The sequence below is a fragment of the Nicotiana tomentosiformis genome, chromosome 10 (assembly GCF_000390325.3).
Source record: "Nicotiana tomentosiformis chromosome 10, ASM39032v3, whole genome shotgun sequence".
Classification (NCBI taxonomy): domain Eukaryota; kingdom Viridiplantae; phylum Streptophyta; class Magnoliopsida; order Solanales; family Solanaceae; genus Nicotiana; species Nicotiana tomentosiformis.
This window is the reverse complement of record NC_090821.1, coordinates 65200233-65224537: the sequence shown is the minus strand read 5'-3', so window position 1 is coordinate 65224537 and position 24305 is coordinate 65200233. Positions and strand designations below refer to the sequence as shown.

General features: G+C 39.9%; 3 protein-coding genes across 3 annotated transcripts; 1 reads left to right on the top strand and 2 right to left on the bottom strand.

Annotated features, from left to right (window-relative positions):
• The first annotated feature begins 8634 nt into the window (after window positions 1-8634).
• On the top strand, window positions 8635-18863 carry LOC117272967 (F-box/FBD/LRR-repeat protein At1g13570-like). Its single transcript, XM_070187610.1, has 4 exons — window positions 8635-8738; window positions 17053-17909; window positions 18011-18175; window positions 18316-18863. Exons 2-4 carry the CDS (start codon window positions 17079-17081, stop codon window positions 18634-18636), a joined length of 1317 nt encoding a protein of 438 aa, XP_070043711.1. The 5' UTR covers window positions 8635-8738; window positions 17053-17078; the 3' UTR covers window positions 18637-18863.
• LOC138900307 (uncharacterized) lies at window positions 13239-15112 on the bottom strand. Its single transcript, XM_070187030.1, has 3 exons — window positions 14875-15112; window positions 14662-14719; window positions 13239-14547 (listed from the first exon to the last, which is right to left on the bottom strand). The coding sequence occupies exons 1-3, from the start codon at window positions 15110-15112 to the stop codon at window positions 13239-13241; spliced, it is 1605 nt and encodes a 534-aa protein (XP_070043131.1).
• A 4748-nt stretch (window positions 18864-23611) lies between the features above and the next one.
• Window positions 23612-24100, bottom strand: LOC138900306 (uncharacterized). Its single transcript, XM_070187029.1, has one exon. It carries the CDS (start codon window positions 24098-24100, stop codon window positions 23612-23614), a length of 489 nt encoding a protein of 162 aa, XP_070043130.1.
• Between the last annotated feature and the right edge of the window lie 205 nt (window positions 24101-24305).

Sequence of the window (24305 nt, the reverse complement as noted above, 5' to 3'; positions counted from 1 at the left end):
GATTGTGCGGAATAGGGCGGAATCATCTCTTGTGACGGAGGTCAAGGAGAAACAATACAGTGATCCAGTATTGGTGCAACTGAAGGAAGGGATTCATAAACATAGTACTACAGCTTTTTCTCTTGGCATGGATGACAATATATTACGGTACCAAGGACGACTATGTGTTCCAAACGTAGATGGTCTTCAGGAAAGAATCATGGCAGAAGCGCATACTTCTAGATATTTTGTGCACCCAGGCTCTACAAAAATGTATCATGACCTCAAGGAAGTTTACTGGTGGAATAACATGAAGAGGGGTATGGCGGACTTTGTGGCAAAATATTCAAACTGTCAATAAGTGAAGGCCGAGCATCAAAGGCCCGGTGGGTTAGCTCAGAGTATAGAAATTCCAATGTAGAAATGGGAAATGATCAACATGGATTTTGTGGTAGGGTTACCACGCACTCCGCGTAAGTTTGACTCAATTTGGGTGATCGTGGACCGACTCACGAAATCAGCACACTTTTTACTAGTTAAATCCACCAACACTACGAAACAATATGCTCAGTTGTATATCAAGGAAATAGTCAAGCTTCATGGCACTCCAGTTTTCATCATTTCCGATCGAGGGGCCCAATTCACAGCTAATTTCTGGAAGAAATTTCAGCAAGGTTTGGGTACGCAGGTAAATCTTAGCATGACTTTCCATCCACAGACTGACGGGCAAGCAAAGCGGACTATTCAGACGCTTGAGGACATATTGGGTGCGTGTGTACTTGACTTCAAGGGTAGCTGGGATGATCATTTGTCGCTCATAGAATTTTCTTATAACAACAACTTCCATGCCAGTATTCAGATGGCGCCATTCGAGGCCTTGTATGGTAGAAGATGTAGGTCGCCGATTGGCTGGTTCGAGGTTGGAGAAGCTGAACTAATAGGACCAGACCTTGTGCATCAGGCTATGGAAAAGGTTAAGATCATAAAAGAGCGGTTGAAAACTGCTCAGAGTCGTCAAAAATCCTACTCGGATGTTCGTCGCAGAGACTTAGAGTTCAAAGAAGATGATTGGGTGTTCTTGAAGGTATCTCCCATGAAGGGGATTATGCGGTTTGGAAATAAAAGTAAATTAAGTCCAAGGTATGTCGGGCCGTATAGAATCATTCAAAGGATAGGTCAGGTGGTGTACAAGCTTGAACTACGACCTGAGATGTCATTAGTACACCCGGTATTCCATGTGTCCATGTTGAAGAAGGTAGTTGGAGATCCGTCCGCTATTGTGCCGGTTGAGGCCATCGAGGTTAGTGAAGAGTTGTCATATGAAGAAATTCCGGATGCTATTCTTGATAGGCAGGTCCGAAAGTTGAGAAACAAAGAAATTGCATTCGTGAAGGTGTTATGGCGAAACCAACAAGTCGAAGAAGCTACTTGGGAAGCCGAGAATGAAACGAAAGAAAAGCACCCTCATTTATTTGAATAGCCATATAATAGCTCTATAAAGTTGTCCCCCCTAAATTTCCCCCCAAAAAAATTGTATCACTTGTTCGGCTAATATAAAGACACTACTTTCTAGTTGTATGTGCCCCCATGAGGCTTCGGTTGGTGTTATTTTGTATTCTGTTGTGTCATTTAATTCTATATATGTTGCTAAGATGTGTTTCGGGGGCTCTCTGACAGGTGGATAGGCCTAAATACAAAGAAAACTCTGGCGAAATTTTCAGGAAATTAGGAAGTTAGGCAAATTTGGGGTTGATGATATGTGGCATAACTGAAACTGTGTTAAGTGAACCTTGATCCTCATTCGAGGATGGATGATCTTAAGTGGGGGAGGATGTGAGGACCCGTAAAAATTTTAACCAAAAACTCGGGGTTTCGTGGTGCTAAGTTAGATTCCTGCGTTACTATAGTAGAAATTCTTCGCGGTGACTTGCGAGCCGCGATTCAGACTTTTTGGACTGAACATTACCCTACGGACTTAGAGAAAAATATTTCGCATAAGGAAGCGTTTCTGCAGCCCATTATGCGGCCGCATAATCACTCTGCGGACCACATAATGGCCGCAGAGTGAAGCAGTGAGTTTGGCCAATTTGAGGTCAGTTTTACGGTCGATTATGCGACCGCATAATCGATATGCGGACCGCATATCGGTCGCATAATTTCCTCTTAGGTTTCTGCGGAGGGAGTTCTGCGGTGCATTATGCGACCGCAGAACAAGTATGCGGACCGCATACTGATCGCATACCTGAGCCGAAAGTTTAGGCCCCTGAGGGCCGTTTCTGCGGTCACTTTGCGGACCGCATAACCATTATGCGGTTGCATATTTGACCGCAAACCTGTGTCGGGGCACTATTTTTCTTAATTTAAAACCCGACCCCTATTCCGTTAAAACACTCATTTAGCCTATTTTGAAGCTCATTTATGATATTTCTAGTGTGAGAGAGAGGGGATTCTAGAGGGAGGGCCTAATTCCCATCAATTAATTTTCAACCATCACTCAAATCTTGGAAATATTCAAGCAAAGCACCAAATTCTTCATCCAAAAAGGTAAAACTTCATCACACAGCTCTTAATTTTAAACATAGCTATAATGGGGTATTAATAAGATGGTCCATAGGTATGAGGGTTGTTCATCTTGCATGCATGTAACAAAGAGTGAGGAAAAAATAAAAAGTAAACTAGAACCATGAACATTTTTCTAATTTTGCATTCAATTTGTATATTGCAAAAATAGATTGAGGTTGCTAAGGGTTTCGGATAATTGTAGAGTCTAAAGAAGCGCAATTGAGGTATGTATGGCTAACTCTTTTCTTCTTAGAATCGAACTCCTGATGTCCGAATAATTGGTGTAAGTTCCAACTTGATCATACTAGAATTGTTTGCCTTAGTATGTTGGATTGAAAGATTCATGTTCCCTAATCATTTTAGATGGTTACCATTTCATCATGCTATTTGAGAACGTAACTATGATTTTCCAAGCTCCTTCCCTTATGTGTGCAATGCCTTATGTGATGGTACTTATCGACATGAATGATGACGTTATTTGAACGAATAAAAAGGGAAAGACTTGAATTGTAAAATGTGCCCAAGTGCCAAGAACTACTTAATAAATGAGGTTGTTTGTGCCATGTAATGAAAGATGGGAAAGAAATGTGAACTAAGTGAACAATTGAAAGAGGTTATATCTCAAGTGGGATGGCTTAGCCGATCGGGCCGAGATCGGACGCCATGCTATACATATGGTGGCATTTATGTGGAATTATTGATTTACATTATGGATATGGATATGTCTCACTTGAGATGGATTAGCCGGTCGGGCCGAGACCGGACTCCGTGTAAAAATACGGTGGCATTGTGAGTTGTGATTTTGGCACTAAAGATTATTAATCTAAAAAGATGGAAAGATTGAATTGGAAACTATGTGATCCTTACGTGGTGTTTCTTTGTATTTCTATGAAGTACTTATTGATTAGTATGACTGCCTTCTCTTTGTTTCATTGTTCATCCTACTAAGATTGGTGTTTGCCTTATATACTAGTACTATTTGACAGTACTAACATCCCTTTTGTCGGGGGCACTATATTTTTGAATGGATGTAGGTGGTTCCATCGCAGATAGTGCCGATCGCAGAGAGTGGTGCTCTCTTTCTCTCCTCACAGCAGTCTTGGTAAGCCCCATTTATCCCAGGGGTCATGTGGTCCTTCTTTTGTATAAGTTTTCATATTTTGAGGTATAGTCGGGGCCTTATTGCCGGTATTGTCATGTTACTCTTTTGTACTCTTAGAGGCTCCGTAGACGTTTTGGTGGGTCATGTATGTATGTTGGGGTGGTCGTTGGATCGAGTTGTATTTTGGGAACTCAACTATGGCATAATGTATATAAGAAAAAATGAACTAGCAACGTTTATATAGTTATATAACTGATTTCTCCCCTATTTTAAAATGGTGATGCGATCGTTTTTTTTTTTGGATTATGAATGAGTCGGTTAGGAAAGGTTTAATAGGCTTGCTCGATCGGGTTCACTCGGTTGAGAGCTGGTCACGTTCTCCGAGGTTGGGGCGTGACAGAAATATCCATTAGCAAGCTTAGCATCCAACGTTGTTGGTCCATGGAGATTAAAGCTTAGCATCCAACGTTGCTGGTCCATGGAGATTAAAGCTTAGCATCCAACGCTGCTGGTCCATGGAGATTAAAGCTTAGCATCTAACGTTAGCAAGCTTTAATCATATCCAAAATCTTCTCCATGTAAAATATATCTTTCCCACTTGCCAAAATATGTATCACTTTTTGTTATTTTGGGAAGTCTTTTACCTGAGTGGGTGTGGCCCCCACTAAGGTGATGACTTAGACAAGAATTTCTCTAAATGATCCACCTTATTTGTTGAGGAAAGAGTCACTAAATTAAACTTAGATTGCTGCCACGTTGAGGATAAGATCCATTAAGCTTATTCACCATTCTAATTAATTGTTAACTTATTAATCTTTTACTAACCAATAATTAACTAATTACCCACATAATTAAGAATTCTCTCAAATTACTTAAAATGTTACTCACTTTTAAACACTTTATGTATCTTACTATCATGTTCATGTGGTACCTTGTATGGTACTAGTCCATAAATACCGAGCATTATAGCTCAGACCGTATTTTATCCCAAATTGACAAACTTTGACGAAACTCACTTTCTTCGATTCGCTTACCCTCTCCCCTTCACGAATTTACTCATCACTTGTTTGAAATAGCATAATACTTATAATCTCAAAATAATCTCATTCCCGAACTTACGTCGATTAACTTACGACAAAACTTTAACGTACAAAAATGCGAAATGTAACATCTCATTTCCGAGCTTTCATCAATTTACTTATGGCGTACTTCACGTACGAAAACATGGGGTGTAACATATCAAATGGCCTAAGTATTCAATTTGGGTTCGGCCAAAACAACACTTTGACATCTTAGCGAACAACAAATTAGCCCTTAGAACTTCAAATACCATTTTCAAATGTTGCAAATAATATTCTAGAGACATATTGTAGACTAATATGTCGTCAAAGAAAACAAGGATAAATTTCCTTAAATATGGACTGAAAAGTTTATGCATCAAAGCTTGAAATGTAGCGAGTGCATTAGTAAGGACAAAAGGCATTACTCTAAACCCCCACAATCCATGATCAGTTTTAAATGCCGTATTGAATTCATCTCATACCTCATATGTATTTGATGGTATTCGGACCTCAAATCTAGCTGGAAAAATAAGGCAACCCCATTAAGTTCATCAAGAAAATCTTCAACTTTCGAAATTGCATATTTATTCTTAATTGTGAAGTCATTAAGCCTCCGATCGTCCATACAAAGCCTCCACGTGGAATCATTTTTCTTAACCAAAATGACTGGAGAAGCAAATGGGGGAAGTATTGGGTACTACAATTTGCGCATCAAGCATCTCTTTCACCATTCTTTCAATGGTGTTCTTTTGTTTGAACGAATACCTGTAAGGTATTTGGTTGATGGGCTTAGCTCCAGGTTCTAGTTCAATTGCATGGTCACAAGCTCTTTCCGGTGGAAGCCCATGAGGTTCTTTAAAAATATCGACAAAGTCTTTAATTAAAGACTTAATGGGCTCAACTAATTCCAACAGAGGGTCGGCAGGGATAGTAACTGCGCTATAATGACACAGCGGCCCACCTTCAATAATCGTCATATAGATTTAGCATCCCCCAATTCAATCAAGCCCACATCGTCACTGCTAGTTAATAGCAACCTTTCACATCTGAAAAATGAGATGCTATGAGAACGGGTGTGCAGCAAAATAAGAGTTACAAAATTGAGCCAATCCATTCTAAGTACAATGTCACTACCATCTGCTCCTAACATATTCAAGTCCCACACAAAGGCCTCTCCATTCATTGTCCACAAAAATTTTGAGAACCTTTGGTTGCATTTTATTATCTGGCCATTGGCCGCCTTCACATTCATGATCCGGTTAGCAAGTACCATGTTTAGTCGTAATTGCTTAATAACTCGGGGATCCACAAAGCTATGCATTGCTCCGGTATAGATAAAGACCATAACTGAAAATTTTCTTACCCATCCTTCAATACGTATTAACAGCTACCTCTACTTGTTCAGCCTCTCATTCACCCGTTACTTCATTATGCAATTCTTCATCAAGGGCCTCCATAAATGTCTCCTCACCTTCCTTCGTATTCAATGCCTTGGGCTTGCATTGGTGTCCAGGAGAGTATTTATCATGACACTTGAAACATAGGTTCTGCTCTCTCAAGGCCTCGATAGAAAGGTTTTTCTGGCCCATCAACTTGAAGTTATTTCCCGAGCTTCGACCAACAGAAAAAGAAACTTGGGCTTTGGCTGGGTATTGTGATGGGTTGGGCTTGAGAATTTTGGACAAGGTCTGTTTGGCAGAAGCATTGAGGGAACACTCATAACGTTTGGCAAACTTGTATGCTTTTAACAAAGTTTGTGGATTATCCACATCAACAAAGGGCCCAAGTTCTTCTTTTAGGCTGCCCACAAAGCATTCAATGAAATATGCCTCGTCTAAATAGGGCCTAGCTCGTAACACATGACAGCGTAGATCCTCAAAATTCTTTTGGAAACTATCTATATCAGCCCATTGTTGCAATTGGTTGAACTCTGTGACTTTATTAATGGCCTTGGATTGACCATAATGTTCACAAATATCAATACAAAATTGGGGCCAAGTAATAGTCTATCATATAAACCAGTTATCAATAGCCTCCCTGGTATTGATGGTCACGTACGTTATTTTTTCGACCTTAGGGACACGGTACAGGTTGAAATAATGATCACAAAGCCAAATCCAAGCTCGAGTATTATTACCATCAAATTTTGGGAAAGACAATTTACTCTTTGGCATGCGCGACTGTTGAGATTGGGATTCAAGCGGGACATGAAAATGGTTTGGTGTGTTATAAGGAGGAGGTATAAAAGTAGTGTATGGGTATGTGGGCATTTGGGTCAAAATTCCCATCTGGGCCTTTGAAGGGATTTAGGTTATAGTCATTATTGGTGTATATGAGGAGAAAAGGGCTGAGAATGAGTAAAGTGGCAATTGAGAAGATGAAGTTATGGAGTTGAAAATTCCAAAGGTTAAGGGAATCACCGGGTTTGCGTAGGAAGGGAAATTCGACTAGTCATGGAACGGGAAAAACTAGAAGTGGTACGAGGTAGACCTAGTATTGAAGGTTGAAGATGTGGCTGGTTGTGTGAAAAATAAGGGCTCATAGGGGCAAATGTCAATGGGTCACTAGATGGTGTTGTATAGGTTAATCTGGGTAGAGAGGTAGGAGTAGGAAGAGGTAAGCAACTTATGGTACCGGAATAAATGGGAGTCGTCGGGGCCGGCGGCAACCACAACCTACCGGTGATACCAGGGTAAGCCGGTATCAGTGGGAATGAATGAGGATGAGTAACCTCTGTTGCTGACGATAGGGTTACCAGTGTCAACATAGCTCGAGGAGCTCCATGAACAGATGACTATTCTGACTCCAAATACGTACCTTCTTGAGTTAGCGCCATGTTAGACGATACTTCCTATTGGGAAGCTTCCCTCTGATGAATATCCACCACCAACGATTTCAAACGCCGGGTTGCTACTTATATTTTTTTCTGCAACTCTTCTAAGTCCTCAATCCTCTTGCTAGAGGTTGTTATGAACGCTTGGATCTGTGTTTCGAGGTTGGAAGTGCCACCCCCGCCGTCGGAGTATTGGGTATTATCCACCATGGTTGCCCAAGACGGATGCTATGATACCAAAATGTAGTGTATTAAGCTACAACAATTGGATTGAAGGCAACTCGTGAATAACAAAAAGGAAAAAGAATGAAAATGCTAAGCAAAACAATAAATTGGATTCATAAAATCTGATTGATGATTACAATGCATAGGGACAAAATATAAAGATGATAGATGCACAACTGTACTAGCCGTTGGTACCTAATGGACATGTGTTCTTGATTCATTAGACCGAGTACTATAGACTAAATTGTAATATTCCTAAACTAGGAAACTATAACATAAGGACTGATAAACAATTATAATTAACTAAGGAGTCCCTCCCAATTGCTTCTTGATCTCTAATTCATATTGAGTCACGTTAATTTGTGACAATTTTGTTGAGAGAAAAACATGGAAATGTTAGTCTGATTTACGTTATAAAAGGAAATACTAGTAACTAATTTGGTTGGAGTAAAACTAGGACTCTACTTTTAATGGAGTATCCCCCTCCCCCCTCCCCCAAATAAGTTATGGCCGTAATCATTTAATGTGATGCTGTAAAATGTTTTGTGCACTTATAGGGGTAATGTATTAGGGAAATAATACATATATTAACTTTGGCTTATTAATCTTTTGTTTGGTAGACTAATACATGCATTAGATATACACCATATTCAGTATTATTTTTATATATAATAAATTAAAGCATTAGCAATACCATAATTTTTAATATATGGATAAACATGTATAAAGATATAATTGATCTTTCAAATACTAATCAAAAGTAATTTTCAAATAAATTAACCAAATTTGTTTAACCAAAGTAGTTCGAAAAAAACACTTGTAACCTTCACCAAACGGGCTATTAAACCCGAAGGTATGGTCATTCTGGTCTAGGGGAACTAAAATGTTCTTTTATACTCGAAAGAACTGTTAAAGACATTTATCGATCCAAGCGGAGAGAAAGGCTACTTCCATCTTTTTCAATATTTGGCCTTTGGTAAGCTTAATATCTGCTTCTCGTCATTCTTCTTTGTCTTCTGCAAGATGTTAACTCTTCGAAATAAAGGCTCCCTCTTCTCTTTTTTACAGTAATTGCTATTGGCGTTTGATGCATCTATGTATATGTTTACATGATTTTTCAGTTTCAGTTGTATTTACAAATTGCCAGAGAATGTTAGGGTTATGTAGATTGTGGGAATAAAACTATTAAGCTTATTTACGCTACTAGTTCGATGTCATATGCTGTAACAAATAAATAAACTGGAGCCAACTTCTTGATTGGATATTCAATGCAACTATTACAAACTAGGAAAAAGGAAACTGCAGAATTGAATACTAAACTGACTGGAATTAGAAATAAGAAGGAAAGATGGGAAACTTGGAGAAGAAGTGGGGAAGAGAACATAAACAATACTGATTACTAACTGCCTACCCATTTTCCCCATGTTCCCTGCTATTTGTAACCACTCCGAACCCTCTTCCCGGTCATTCTTGTGCTGAGTCACCCTTCCAAATGAAATCAGTTAGTCTTCTACTGGATTGTTTAATTCTATTACTTCTTCTTAGATTAGTTCCAGGCCCAATATTCTCTTCAAATGACTCCACCCTAGGCCCACACACTTCTTCAGCTGATTCTAGGCCCAATTCTTGAACTGGATTCATAACATTACCCCCGCCTGAATTGAGAACCTTGTCCTCAAGGTTCAAAGAAGGTGGTTCCAGGTCCTCACCATCAAGAATGGGCGTCACCTGCTGATTAGGACGACCTTCGCAACGCTACAGCAGAGAAATGTGAAATACAGGATGAATGCGCGAAGCACTAGGCAAGTCTAACTTATATGCTACTGATCCAATCCGTTTGAGCACCTGAAATGGCCAAAAAGCGGCCCAATTTGTGATGTCATCGGAGTCTCACTGAATATTGCCTGTAAGGCTTTAATTTGACATACGCCCAATCACCTTCTTGGAGTTGAACATCAGACCTTCCTTTATCAGCTAAGGACTTCATACGATTTTGAGCCTTCAATAAATATAACTTAAGGATCTCCAGTACTTCGTCTCGCTTAAGCATATATTGCTGCACTAAGTCATCGGCCGAACTTCCAAGTATATACCGAGCTACTGTTGGTGACTCTCTTCCGTATAAAACTTGAAACGGAGTCAAACCAGCCGAGGTTTGGAGGGCAGTGTTATACCAAAATTCTGCCCAAGGAATCAATGGCACCCAGTCATGAGGATTATCCGCAATAAAGCAGCGCAAGTATTGCTCAATACACTTGTTCAAGGCTTCGGATTGGCCATCCGTTTGTGGGTGATACGCTGTACTCATAGCAAGAGTAGTGCACTGAAACCTATGTATTTCTTGCCAAAAGGATTGGAGGAATCGAGGGTCCCGATCAGTCACTATGACGCGTGGAGGCCCATGGAGCTTGATCACATTAGAAATAAAAGCTACAACAACAGATTGGGGAGAAAACGAAGCTGGTAAGGGAATAAAATGCCCATACTTAGACAATGTCCACAACAGTCATAATTGTAGCCTTACCCTTCGAGCTTGGCAGGGAAGTGATGAATCCATCGCAATCTTCTCAAAAACCATTTCTGGAATCGGCAATGGTTGGAGTAGACTGACTGGGGCATGGTGCGTGTCTTTCATCTGTTGGCAAGTTTGACAGATGGTCACAAAGTTCTTGACATCTTGACGCATATTATTCCAAAAGTTTTTGGAAGATACTCGATGAAAGGTGTGTGCAATTCCGGCGTGACCACCAAGAGGAGTATCATGGAACTCCTGCATCAGTTTAATGCGTATAGGAGAGTCGCTAGGAAGAACCAAATGTCCCCTATAAGATAGAAGTCCATCCCTGAGAATGTAATCAGCAAATGCTTCAGGTTCGTCTTGCAACCCGTGCTGGATTTCCAGCAATTCCGGATGATTTTTAGTAGCCTCGCGTACTTCATCGACCCAATCACAGGTGCGGACAGTGATGGCATTAAGGACGGCATCAGGAGGCCTAGATAAAGTATATGTTGCTTGGTTCTGTTTGCCAGATCGGTAAATAATCTTGAAGTCATAGCCAACTAACTTTCCCAGCCATTTTTGTTGCTCCGGAGTTTGGATGGTCCGCTTAGTGAGGCACTTAAGAGACTGTTGATCAGTAATTATTGTGAAACGATGACCAAGTAAGTATTGTCTCCATTTACCAACTGATTGAGTAATGGCAAACATCTCACGGTGATAAGTAGGAGCCTTTTGCATGCGTGGACTCTATTTTTGGCTATAATAAGCAAGAGGATGGCCATTCTGGGACAAGACAGCCCCAATTCCTACCCCAGATGCATCAGTTTCCAAAGTGAACTCCTGAGAAAAATTTGGCAATGCTAAGACCGGAGTGCTGCTCAGAAGATGTTTCAGAGTCTCAAAGGCTTGTTGGGCCTGAGTAGTCCAAACGAAAGCCTCGTTGCGTAGTAGATCTGTCAAAGGACTAGCAATCATAGCATAGTGTTTGATGAAACGCCTGTAATATCTAGCCAGCCCCAAGAAACTTCGAACTTTTTTTACATTGTGAGGAATAGGCCATTGTTGTATGGCTTCAATCGTGGGGAGATCAACTGCTAGCTAACATGGCCCAAGTAATCAATTTTCTGCTGGCCAAAGGAACATTTGGGTCGCTCAGCCACTAACTGATGGTCACGCAGTAGTTGCGGAACCAATGTTAAATGCTCCAAGTGAAGCGCCCAAGTCTGGCTGTATACCAATATGTCGTCGAAGAAAACCAGAACAAAACGCCGGAGATATGGTCTAAAAATAGCATTCATGGTAGCCTGAAAAGTCGAAGGAGCGTTGGACAACCCGAAGGGTATGACCAAAAATTCATAATGTCCTTCGTGAGTGCGAAAAGCAGTTTTGGGTACATCTTCTGGTCGGACACAGATCTGGTGATAGCCGGATAGCAGGTCCTACTTAGAGAAGTACTGGGATCCATGTAACTCATCAAATAGTTCATCTATTGTCGGAATGGGAAATCGATCTCGCAATGTGATTGCATTTAGCGCACTATAATCGACACAGAAACGCCAACTGCCATCTTTCTTTCGAACCAACAATACAGGAGATGAAAATGGGCTAGTACTAGGTTGTATGACTCCTTCAGCTAACATTTCAGACATCAGTTGCTCCATAATTTGCTTCTGAAATTACGGATAGCGATAAGGGCGAACATTAACAGGTCCGGATCATGGAGTCAAATGGATTGCATGGCCCAGAGATCGGACAGGAGGTAAACCTTGAGGCTTTTGGAAAATATCCGCATAATCTTCCAATAGGCTTAGCAAATCAGGGGGCTCTTCCATTTGTATCGGAGGTGTGTCATCCACCACCATCAAGCAAAAATATGATGACACTGCATCTAGCTCTGCCAATCGTCGTAGAGACTGCAATTGCATCGGTTGAGATTCTATCGGTGGTTCTCCAACTAGTCGGACTTGTGTGCCTTGGAATGTGAATTCCATAACTCTTGTGGTATAATCAGTCAATATCGGACCAAGTGTAAGCAACCAAGTAATGCCTAGGACGACATCTGACCCATGCATCAGAAGAACATACAACCAAGTTGAGTGCGGCATTATGGACCACACCTTCACACCTTAAACGCTAACCACTACCAACCACCACGGAACATGGTGTAACCGGTGAAACAACCAAGTTAAAGAACTTAGCAGCTCTACTTTGCACAAAATTGTGCGTGCTCCCATTATCCACCATAACCTGTACCGGTATTCCACGGACATGACCCTTGAAACGAAGAGACGTTAGAGAATGCCCACCAGCCAGAGTGGGGTATGAAATAGCGGAATGTTGCTGGAGTTCCAAACATTGAAGCTCCTCTGCGAGAAAATCATCTATAGTGAAGGTATCTGGGACAGTGGCGGACCCAGGATTTTTATCAAGCGGGTTCAAAATGCGAAGAAGTAAATATATAAAGAGGTCAACAAAAAAATATATTAATAAAATATATTATTACAACTGTCCTTTACGAGTTTTCATTTCCTAAAACGTATTCATAATAGTCTCATCAGAAATGGTGTTAAATATTTTTCTTTCTACATAAGGTACCAAACAACCGCTCATGAATTCGTCATTCATTCGGTTTCGCAATTCACTCTTGATCAACTTCATCGCCGAAAAAGTTCTTTCAACGGTAGCAGTGGCAACAGGTAGAAGCAAAGCAAATTTCACAAGGCGAAACACAAATGGATAATTCAAATGCTTCTTTGTCTTAACTAGTGTTTCAGAAAGATCAACAATATAAGTTTCAAGCTGATTCTTGAGTGTAACCGTTATATTCTCATCAAAATCATCAGGATACAATTCAGCCATCCTCAATATCTTGTTTATGTCAAAACTGGAAAATGAGTCAACTGGATTTAAGCAAGCTACTCCAACAAGCAAGTTCGTTGTCACCTCATTAAAACGAGCATTGAGTTCTTGAACTTGTCAATCAATAATGTTAAAAAATATATCAACACGATAGTGATGTAAAATAGTATAATCAGCAACTTTACGTCGAGATCTTCCAGAGTTAACATAGAGGTCATCAAAGTTTGGTATCAAAATATTATACTTGACACAAAATGCAGATACCTTATCAATAAGTGAATCCCGTTCTTCTTCTCTTAGCTTTTGCAACCGTCTCTTTGCCACTTCAACAAGTAGAATAGCATTTGCAATATCTTGCTCCTTTTTTTGTAAGGATGTATTAAGTTCATTTGTGATCCCCAAAACATCTCTCATTAGGTGCAACATGAAAGCAACCTCAAATGTTTGACAAGTGCTAAGATACCCTTTTGCCTTAGCTCTTTCTTCTAAAGTCCGGGCATCAACAACGATAGTATCAAGAACATCAATAATTGAGCCAAACATAGAAATAAAGTTCTTAAAAGATTTGTAGTGCGAACCCCAACGAGTATCGGCAGCTCTAGCAAGACCAAATTCTTGATTCAAACCCCTACCAGTTTCAAGTTCACCCATGTCTAATGCCTCTTGAACTTTTTCTGCTTGAAATTCTCGAAGATCATCCATACGTTTAAAAGAACCTCCCACTATATTCAATACATTAGAAACCAACAATACAAGTTCTCCCACTTCAAGACACTTTTTGGATACCGCAACAAGAGTCGATTGAAGTTGGTGTGCAAAACAATGAATGGAATAAGCAGATTTACTTTCTTGTTGAATCAAAGTTTTGAGGCCACGTAAATCCCCTTGCATGTTGCTTGCTCCATCATAGCACTGTCCACGCACATAAGATAAACTCAAAGAATGTTGAGCAAGGTAATCAACAATTGCTTTCTTTAAACACAAAGCAGTAGTATTACGAACTTGAACGATCCCAATAAAATGCTCCACCACAGATCCGCATCTATTAACATATCGCATGACAATAGCTAATTGCTCTTTGCGTGATACATCACATGATTCATCAACTAGCAATGCAAAAAAGTCTCCATTTAGATCGTCCATAATTGCTTTAACTGTTTCAATTTTACATGCAATGATAATGTCTTTCTGAATTTTATGAGCAGTCAACTGATCATTCTTTGGAGCCTTTTTCAACACAAGATCACGAATTTTATCGCACCTCTCTGCATACCATGAAAGAATCTCAAGAAAGTTACCCTTGTTTAATGATGATTCATCTTCACGATGTCCACGGAATGCCAACCCTTGATTCAATAGGAGTCTCACCACCTCAATTGAAGCCTTCAAGCGAATTTTGTATTCGAGCTTGATTTGAGTGGATTGCCTATCAAATGAAGTTTGAATTGACTGTTTTTGTTTTAATAGATCTTCACATTTCCTTTTTGCCTAATTATGAATACTGCTCGACCCATGCATATCTAATATGTTTTTTTTGTGCCAGCTCTTAAATCCTAAACTTGAAAATACATCACCTCCACCTTGATGAATGCCTTCATCTTGAAATAAGTAACAATACAAACAGTAAGCTGCATCTTCTATCACACTATACTCCAACCAATTATGATATCCTTTAAACCATTTAGGATTGAAATGGCGCTTTAAGCCCGAAAAATCGCTTTGAGGAAACTTATGATATCGGGGTTGGCAGGACCTCTTCGGAGGTATTCTCTTCTAATCTCATCACGCTCATTTGGATGAAAGTCTCTAATGGGTAATCTCTCCTTTGGACCAGTCTTTAAAGAATCGAGATCTATTCCTTGTCTTTGTTTTTTAGAGGATTGAGGTTGTTCTACTAATTGGTTCAAATTTTCTTCCACGGGAGTAACAATTAGAGAGGATGAACTTGATTGTGGCAACTTGGAAGATACCGGAGGATAAAATCTCTTCATTGTAACATAAACTGGATTACCAAATTAGAATTCGAATTAGAAGAATATTTTAATTAAACTTAAATTTAAACTAACATTTATTCATTCTTCACCAATAATTTAATTTTCTTTTATTTTACATATCATTATATTATAAAGCAGTTAGATGAGATTTTAATTATTATTAAATAGCTTTGGACCACAACTTTGGAAGTTCAAAATATCTTTACAGGAGTTATTATTTTCATCATAACTTTTCTTGAAGCAACAAAGAGAACAAATAAAAAAATCAGCAATGTATTTTCTAGTGATGGGCAAGTATTTTAGATTATTTATATCATGGAATAATTGAGTTAATTGAAAGGAACACCTATATAATGCAGTTAGCCAAACACATATACACTCATACACTTCGAAAATAAAATTAATCTGAATCCAATGTGTTATAGTCAATTAGTCATCCCTAAATCACTTAATGATAAGATAGACCTAATTTATATGTACAAGAAAAAGATTAGAAATCAGAGAGAAACCTGATGGTGAGAGAGTGAGAGGCTAATGGCAGGAGACAGCTATGGAAGGAAGCAATATGACCTTGAAATTGAACTAAAAGATTCAGTAGAGAGAGAGAGAGAAAGGGAGGGAGAGAGAGAGAGACAACAAGCATTTTTTATGAAATATGCAGAGAAACAGAGAAGGGTTTCGGAATTGGGGCTGTTAGTTTGGGAATGGGGTGGGTCACTGTATTTTAAACATAAACGACGTCGTATTTAAATAGGAAAATTGTATTAAAAAAAAAGAATTCTGACTGGTTTCGAACTCAAGACCTTGAGGAAAATTTGAACCCACTTTGCCAACAGGCTATTCGTCATCAATGTTTTAAGCGGGGTCAAAATAATTTTTATACATAAAACGTTCTTAAAAATATAAAATGCACATAAATATACAGTGTTATTTTTCGACGAAGCGGGTTCATTTGAACCCTCTTGACCCTACGTGGGTCCGCCCCTGTATACTCTATATATGTATAGCCTAAGCTGTGAAACAGTGAGGTTTGTAAGCTTAATAGAAGCAAAAGGTGATGGGCTTCATGTTTCTATTTTTTATTTAATATTTAATTTGCAGGGGAGCCTTGGAGTAATGGTAAAGTTGTCTCTATAGGGTCACTGGTTCGAGCCGCGAAATCAGTTACTGATACTTGCATTACGATAGCCTACCTATACCACACCCCCTTGGGGTGCAGCCCTTCCCCGGACCCTGCGTGAATGCGGGATGATTCGTGTGTCGGGCTGCCCCTTTTTTTAGAATAAAAAATCTGTATAATCCTCTATATTCATGCTGTAGAAATCTTTTTTCTTTGATGGAGCATGTTATAAAACAAAAGCTTTATCTTCTTTTTTGTACTTTTTATAGATGTTAGTTTTCTCGGGTATGTGCAGACGTTCAGTAATTGTGCTTGGCGTTTGGTGCAGCTATAGGATCTCTAATTATGTTGAAAACTTGAAATACACTTAATAGTGCTAAATATGACATTATTTTTCAGTTCCCATTATTGTGAAGTGAAACTACAGAGATTATTAGCCTATATATGCAAATTCTAGTACGTAGTAGAACTTCTAATTCAATGTCAAATCTAGCCCAAAGCTGAAACTTTATTAAGCTAATCTTATGGGTTAAGCTGATTTTATGACTAAATATTTCTCCTTATTGTGCATCTATCCATGTCAGTTGATGTGCTTAATAGAAGCAAAAGTTAATGTGATTCCTGTTTCTGTTTAATCCCCTGTGAATAATGTGATTCTGGGAATAAAAGATGGATGTGTCAGTTCAATAGAACACACCGGCCCTTTCTGTTTTTCTTGTACTAACAGCTAAGGCGTGTATTTGACAGTTTGAACAACATTTCTGGCCAGATAGTTTTGGAGATTCCTTACCTTTCTATTCTTGTTTATTGTCTACAGGTTCTGATTGGCAAGAATATTATCATATGATGTGTCCTGACGACAATCAACACTGTAGTGAAACTTTACCTCTCGATGTGCTTAGCTACCTTCCCGAGAATATACTTGATAATATTCTTGTGTGTTTGCCTTTACGAGATGCTGTGAGAACAAGCATCTTATCGAAGGAATGGAGGTGTAACTGGTGCAGACTTCCAGTGTTAACGCTTGATCAAGCATTTTGGGAAACAACAAATAACTCAATACCCCTTGCAATTCGGTTTATAGACATTATCTACGATCTTTTGACCCTCCATGTCGGACCAATTACTCAGTTTACCCTCTCCAGTATTGCTGATCTGGGAAATTACCCTAAAATTGACAAACTGGTATCTTTCCTCTCAAGAAATGGCATTCAACATCTTGCTCTTCAATTTCCCAAGGATAACCCATACAAATTGCCTTCTTCATTTTTCACATGTTCGCAAATGACACATTTGAGACTCCATAATTGTTCAATTCACCCTCCGCATGCCTTTAGAGGATTTAACGAGTTAGTTAGCCTTGAACTGTATGACATAACATTTTCATCCGAATTACTTGATATTTTAATCTCTCGTTGCCCGTTGCTCGAGAAGTTGGTGCTGCAAATCTCAAGTATTTTAAATCACATCCAAATTGATGCTCCCAACTTGAGATCCTTCGACTTCAATGGCAGTATAAATGATATTTCGTTGAAGAAAGCACCTCTTCTTGTGAAACTTTCACTTTTTAATGCAGGAGTACCTTCTGGGGAGGCTGGACAACTTGATCTTGCCAAGTATTTTGAGTCTTTTCCTGCTCTCGAGCATCTCTACTTGAATTACCTTAGTGTCCGGGTAAATGCTGCATCATGACTAAACTAAACTGTAAAGCATTTCCATAGATATACCATCTTTTGGACTTTGAGAGATCCTGATTTTCGATATTCTCTTCTTAGTTTTTGGCTGCAGGATCAGGCGACATACCAGCAAAGCTTTCCTCTCCTCTTCATTGTCTTAAACATCTTTGCTTAACCAACATTTGTCTGGATGAATTAGCTGAACTCTCGTATGCTCTTTGCTTGATAAGAAGCTCCCCGTATTTACAAGATATTCAAATGAAGGTGCTAATGAAGTTTGCTTCTCTTTTTTTTGGGTACTTTGTTTTGAATGTGTTCTTCTTTATGTGGTGATTTGCTTATGTTCATAGTATTTCTTTCTATTATTTAATTTATGAGTTGTTGATTTTCTTTATCTTTCTTAGGTGGGTTATGTGGCATTGGATAAAGTGATTGATCCTGTGCCCGGTGATGTTGTCAATGATATTCCTGCAAGCTTTTCAGATGTGACACTGAATCACCTCAGGGTTGTTAATCTTGAAGGTATTACAGGCACAAAGCCTGAAATTGAGCTTATCAAGCTTCTATTAGCCAAGTCTCCGATGCTGGTGAAAATGCTAATCCAGCCCAACAAAGGAAAAGTATTTGCTGAAACGAGACTAAAGGTACTTGCAGAGATAACAAAATTTCCAAGAGCATCATCTAAAGCAGAAGTTCACTATAACATAGATAACAATCTTGTTTGATCGCTAGTCTTTTATCAGACAATGATATTGGCGTAATTTTTTGTAAGTTAAGATGAACAGATGTTAGTTATGGTGGATGCAGTGGTATATGACTGTTTTGCGAACATACGCCAATATCCGTGTTGATGTTTTGGGAAGGCTGTTTACATTGTTAAAAAGCTAAGGGTATTTACTTTTCATCCTGAACTTGAATGATGTTCGAAATGAGATTTTGGTATCTGAATTTATACTGTGGGTTGTTTTATTTCAAAGTTATGTTTTAGTTTGATTCTCCACTTTGATCAAATTGCTGTGGCAAGCAGAGTTATGTGTAATTTGATTTTAAATAACTGGAAGCCACAAGGGTCTATGAGCGGGGTCCGGGGAAGGGCCAGACCACAAGGGTATATTGTACGCAGTCTTACCCAACATTTTTACAAGAGGTTATTTTCACGGCTCGAAACTGTGACCTCCTGGTCACATGATATCAACTTTACCAGTTACACCAAGGCTCCCCTGTGTAATTTGATTCTCTACTTTGATAAAATCACTATGGCAGGCATGAATATTTGTCATAAGTATTTTATGCCAGAAAGGTAGAGCCATGCTTTTCAAGCTCCATATCATTGAAAGAGTTAAAGCTTGGAGATTTTGTACTAGTGCCAAATTATTAATTTTCCATTAGCTAGCACTGAGCTGCTATGCAACTTCACTTTTAGTTATTCAATGTGTTATATCAGTATGTTATTTTATTTGATCTTCATATGGAGAGTTTCCTGTTTTTCATGCTACACCAATTTTTTGTTTCACTTAAGTAAATAGTGTTAAGACATTAAAAATCATTTGTATATGTGAACTATGTAAGTGTATTTCACTTCTTACTTCAAAAGATAGATTACACCTAGAATATATACACAAAACTAGAGACATAATTCAAAAGTGTATTCCTAAGATCATGGCTTTTACCCACAATCTTTGACCATACCATTAGACATAATCTAATACTATACAATCTAATATTGAAATACTCTCTGACAAGATTTAAGTCTTAACACTCCCCCTCAAACTGGAGCGCACATGTCATATGCTCCAAGCTTGCTACAAATGTATTCAATCTGAGCCCCTCTAAGGGGCTAAGTAAGAACATCTGCCAATTGATCATTTGAACCGACAAAGCTAGTGACAATGCATCCGGACTCGATCTCTTGCCTAATAAAATGACAATCCACCTTTATATGTTTCATTCTTTCATGAAAAACTGGATTAGAAGCAATATGAAGGGCAGCCTGATTGTCGCATATAAGCTCCATCTGTTTGAACTCAACACATTATAACTCTTGGAGGAGTTGTTTCAACCAAATAAGCTCGCATGTAGCAAGGGCCATAGCTCGATATTCTACTTCTGCACTACATCTGGCAACAACATCTTGCTTTTTGTTTTTCCAAGAAATTAAATTTCTCCCAATCATGACACAGTACCCAGAAGTGGAGCGTCTATCTGACGGAGAACCTGTCCAATCAGCATCAGAATATCCAACATTGTTTGTGTGACGTTTGTCTTCATATAATAGTCCTTGTCCTGGAGCTTTTTTAATGTATCTTAGAATGCGAATTACTGCGTCCCAGTGATCTTTACACGGAGCTTGGTGAAACTAACTAACCATACTTACTGCAAATGAAATATTAGGTCGTGTGATAGTAAGATAATTCAGTTTACCGACCAGTCTTCGATATCTGCCAGGATCCTCTAATGGCTCTCCCTGTCCCGGGACGAGTTTGACATTTGGATCTATAGGAGCATCAATAAGTTTGCAGTTTAACATGCATGTTTCCTCAAGTATGTCCAGTGAGATAGCAATACCAGTCTTGGATTGTGCTACCTCGATTTTCAAAAAATACTTTAACTTCCCAAGCCCTTGGTTTGAAAGTGACTGAATAGATGTTGCTTTAGCTCAAATATTCCTTCTTGATCATTTCCACTTATGAAAATATCATCAACATAAACGACCAGATAAATGTTCTTTTTTGTACCATTGTCGATAGAAAACAGAGTGATCTACTTCACTTCGAGACTGTCACGACCAAAAAATCTAACCATGGTCGTGATGTCGCCTATCGTATTACAAGGCAAGCCTATTTCCCAAAATATTACTACTAAATCGATTATAAGAATTTAGTAAAATATTTCAACATTTGAATTTCTCATAAACTAAATCAACTTTAAATATAATTTTAGAAATACAGGAACGAGCCCCAAACATCGGGGTGTCACTAAGTCATGGGCGTCTAAATCTATGAACTAAGAAATAAAACTGTCTAACTGTCAATACAATCCAAAAGAAGAAATGATAAAAGGAGTGACAAGGTCCTGCAGACGCTAGCAGCTACCTTGCAATCTCCACAGATAGTCGGCCTGAACTCAATGATCGCCGCGTTGTAACTCACCTAAATCTGCACATAAAGTGCAGGGTGTAGCATAAGTACAACTACCTCAACAAGTAACAGAAATAACTAAGGAACTGAGAAATAATGATGAGCTAAGTAAAACAGTCCAATTATTTATTTTCACAATTTTAAAAATAAACAGAAATCAACAGGTAAATTCCATAACTCAGTAAATGCCACAAAGAAGTTTAACAGATAAATGCAGCAACAACACAATTAAATACCACCTCACAGCAATGTTACTCCATCACTCATCACTCGCACTCAGCACTCAATACTCAAAACACTCAACACTCTACGCTCACTAGGGGTATGTACAGACTCCGGAGGGGCTCCCAAAGCCCAAGCGCTAAGCACGGACAATTCATGTGCCATCAAATCAATACCTCGATCCGCACGGTCAACTCACGTGCTACGCGGATAACTCACGCGCTATGGTATTAATATCCTCATAACCAGGCCCTCGACCTCACTCAATCATGTACCTCACTAGCCTCATCATCACCAACAAATAAGGAAACACAACCCACATCAAGTATCACCGCATATTAGCAAATAATAGAGACTGAGGTAAACAAGTACAATAATTTCTATGACTGAGTACAAATAATGTGAGCATGAATAAAGCCTAAGCATGATCTCTATCATGAAGGCAAACAAGTTCAACAACAATTAAACACATAACCACAGATAATAGCCATTAGGCCTCACAGCCTCACGAGACGGACCAAGTCTCAATCCCTCGTGGTGCACACCCGCACGCTTGTCACCTAGCGTGGGTATCACTTCCAAACAATCACGTGATGTCAAATCTCTGGGTTTATACCTTCAAAGCCAGAGTTAAAACTATTACTTACCTTAACAGCGTAAAAACATCCTACTCCGAGATGCCCTCGTCTCTGGACTCAGTCTCCAAATGCTCTGAATCTATTCACAATCAGTACAATACCTTCAATATACGCTAATGGAATGAATTCTACAAGAAAAACTATCAAATTATGCCAAAAATCTGAAACCGACCAAAACCCGACCCCCGGACCCACGTCTTGAAATCAGTCAAAAATGGCAGAATAATAAACCTTGTCCTCTCCTGAGTCTAACCATACCAAATTCATCAAAATCTTACATCGTTTGGTCCTTCAAATCATTAATTACTCCCCAAAAATTTCAAGCCCTAACCCCTCATTTTCACTAATTACCAAGATTAAACAACGAAAAATCAGCATATATACAAGTATTAGGGCTCAAGTAACTTACCTCAACGAAACCCCCTTGATTCCCTCTTCAAATCTCTCCCAAAAGCTCCAAAAACCGAATAGAAATGGTGAAGAATGAACCAAAATCGTGAAGGGTTCTATTTATGGTTTCTGCCCAGGTTTTTCGCACCTGCGCTTCCGCATCTGCGGACACAGGTGCGCACCTGTGTACTCCACTTAACCGATAAGGCTTCGCACCTACGACAGCCTCCTCGCACCTGCGAGCCCGCAAGTGCGATCCTCTCTTCGCATCTGCGACCAAGCCCCGGGCCTCCATCTCTGCATCTGCGAGCCTCCCACGCACCTGCTATCATCGCACCTGCGGTTCCCAATCCGCAGGTGCGGACACACCAGAACAGCACCTCCAGCTGCATTTTCCAACTTCCAAACTCCCCGATACCCATCCGAAATCATCCCGAGCCCCTCGGGACCTCATCCAAAAATATCAACAAGTCATATATCAACATACCAACTTAGTCGAACCTTCGAATCACTCAAAACAACATCAAATTATCAAATTACTCTCGGATTCAAACCTAAGAATTTCTAAATTCCCAAATTCGCCAACGACGTCGAAACCTATCAAACCACGTCCGAATGACCTCAAATTTTGCACACACATCACAAATGACACTACGAACCTACTCCTACTCCCAGAATTTCATTCCGACCCCGATATCAAAATTTTCCACTACCGGCCGAAATCACCAAATTTTCAATTTCGCCAATTCAAGCCTAATTCTACCACGGACCTCCAAATTACATTCCGGACGCACTCCTAAGTCCAAAATCACCTAACGGAGCTAACTGAACCATCGAAATTCAAATCCGAGATCATTTACACATAGGTCCATATCCGATCCATTTTTCTAACTTAAAATTTTCAATTATGAGACTAAGTGTCTCATTTCACTCCGAGTTCCTTCCGGACCCGAACCAACTAACTCGATAAGTCATAAATCAATTGCAAGACATAAATTGAGCCGTAAATGGGGGAACGGGGTTATAATATTCAAAACGACTGGCCGGGTCGTTACATTCTCCCCCTCTTAAACAAATGTTCGTCCTCGAACGAGTTTAAAAGAAGAACATACCTGAAATCACAGTATCTGAAGCAATAGCGTCTGGCCTGGCTGGGAGGGCATAGAAACAGGCCTGGCCACCCCTGATCTTCCTCCCCCTCTCGGGCGACCCATAGCTGACTGGGCTCAGCCCCTAGCTGGCTGAACTCCACCCCTAGCTGGCTGGGCGGGTGGTGGAGGAACTGGTGTTGGTGACATTGGCCGAGTACTCCGCTACGGAGTCCCACCCAACAGCCTAGGGCAATTTCTCGCAATGTGACCAAAATCCCCACACTCGAAACAACCCCTCCTCTGACAAAACTGCTGCTCCTGATGCCCAAAAGAATTACCCGACGATACCTGAGCAGGCGGGGCATAATGAGAACCCTTTGCTGGCAATGCACTGAATGATGACTGACTCTGCTGAAACTGGTCCTGCTGAAACTGACCTCCCTGAGGAGCACCACTGGAACCACCCTGACCACGAGGCCTCTTAGCCTCCCTCTCAGTCCTCTCCTGACCTCGAACCATCTCAATCTGTCGAGCAATGTCGACAACCTCATCAAAGGTAACCCCAGATACTCTCTCTATGGTCATAAGCAATCGAAGCTGAAAACTGAGGCCATTTATAAACCTCCTGATCCTCTCTCGGTCTGTGGGAACTAACCAGACCGCATGACGAGCTAACTCGGAGAACCACATCTCATACTGTGTAACAGACATCTTGCCTTGGCGAAGATGCTCAAACTGCCTGTGCAGCTCCTCTCTGCGGGACTTAGGTACAAACTTCTCCAGAAAAAGAACGGAGGGCTGCTGCCAAGTAAGGGGTGCTGCGAGCTGCTGCCAAGTAAGGGGTGCTGTGCCAACAGGCCTACGCCTCTCGTAAGTCTCCCACCATCTGAGTGCAGCCCCAAAAAAACTGAAAGGT

Excerpts from the sequence above, each read along its gene's own strand:
- LOC138900307 (XM_070187030.1), bottom strand. The coding sequence starts at position 15,112 with ATGAAGAGATTTTATCCTCCGGTATCTTCCAAGTTGCCACAATCAAGT. Across the intron at positions 14,720-14,874 it reads AAGAGAATACCTCCGAAGAG|ATGAAGGCATTCATCAAGGT; the intron begins GTCCTGCCAACC and ends ACTTATTTCAAG. Across the intron at positions 14,548-14,661 it reads AGTTTAGGATTTAAGAGCTG|GCAATCCACTCAAATCAAGC; the intron begins GCACAAAAAAAA and ends TTCATTTGATAG.
- LOC117272967 (XM_070187610.1), top strand. The coding sequence starts at position 17,079 with ATGATGTGTCCTGACGACAATCAACACTGTAGTGAAACTTTACCTCTC. Across the intron at positions 17,910-18,010 it reads TGAATTACCTTAGTGTCCGG|TTTTTGGCTGCAGGATCAGG; the intron begins GTAAATGCTGCA and ends TTCTCTTCTTAG. Across the intron at positions 18,176-18,315 it reads TACAAGATATTCAAATGAAG|GTGGGTTATGTGGCATTGGA; the intron begins GTGCTAATGAAG and ends TATCTTTCTTAG.
- LOC138900306 (XM_070187029.1), bottom strand. The coding sequence starts at position 24,100 with ATGTCTGTTACACAGTATGAGATGTGGTTCTCCGAGTTAGCTCGTCAT.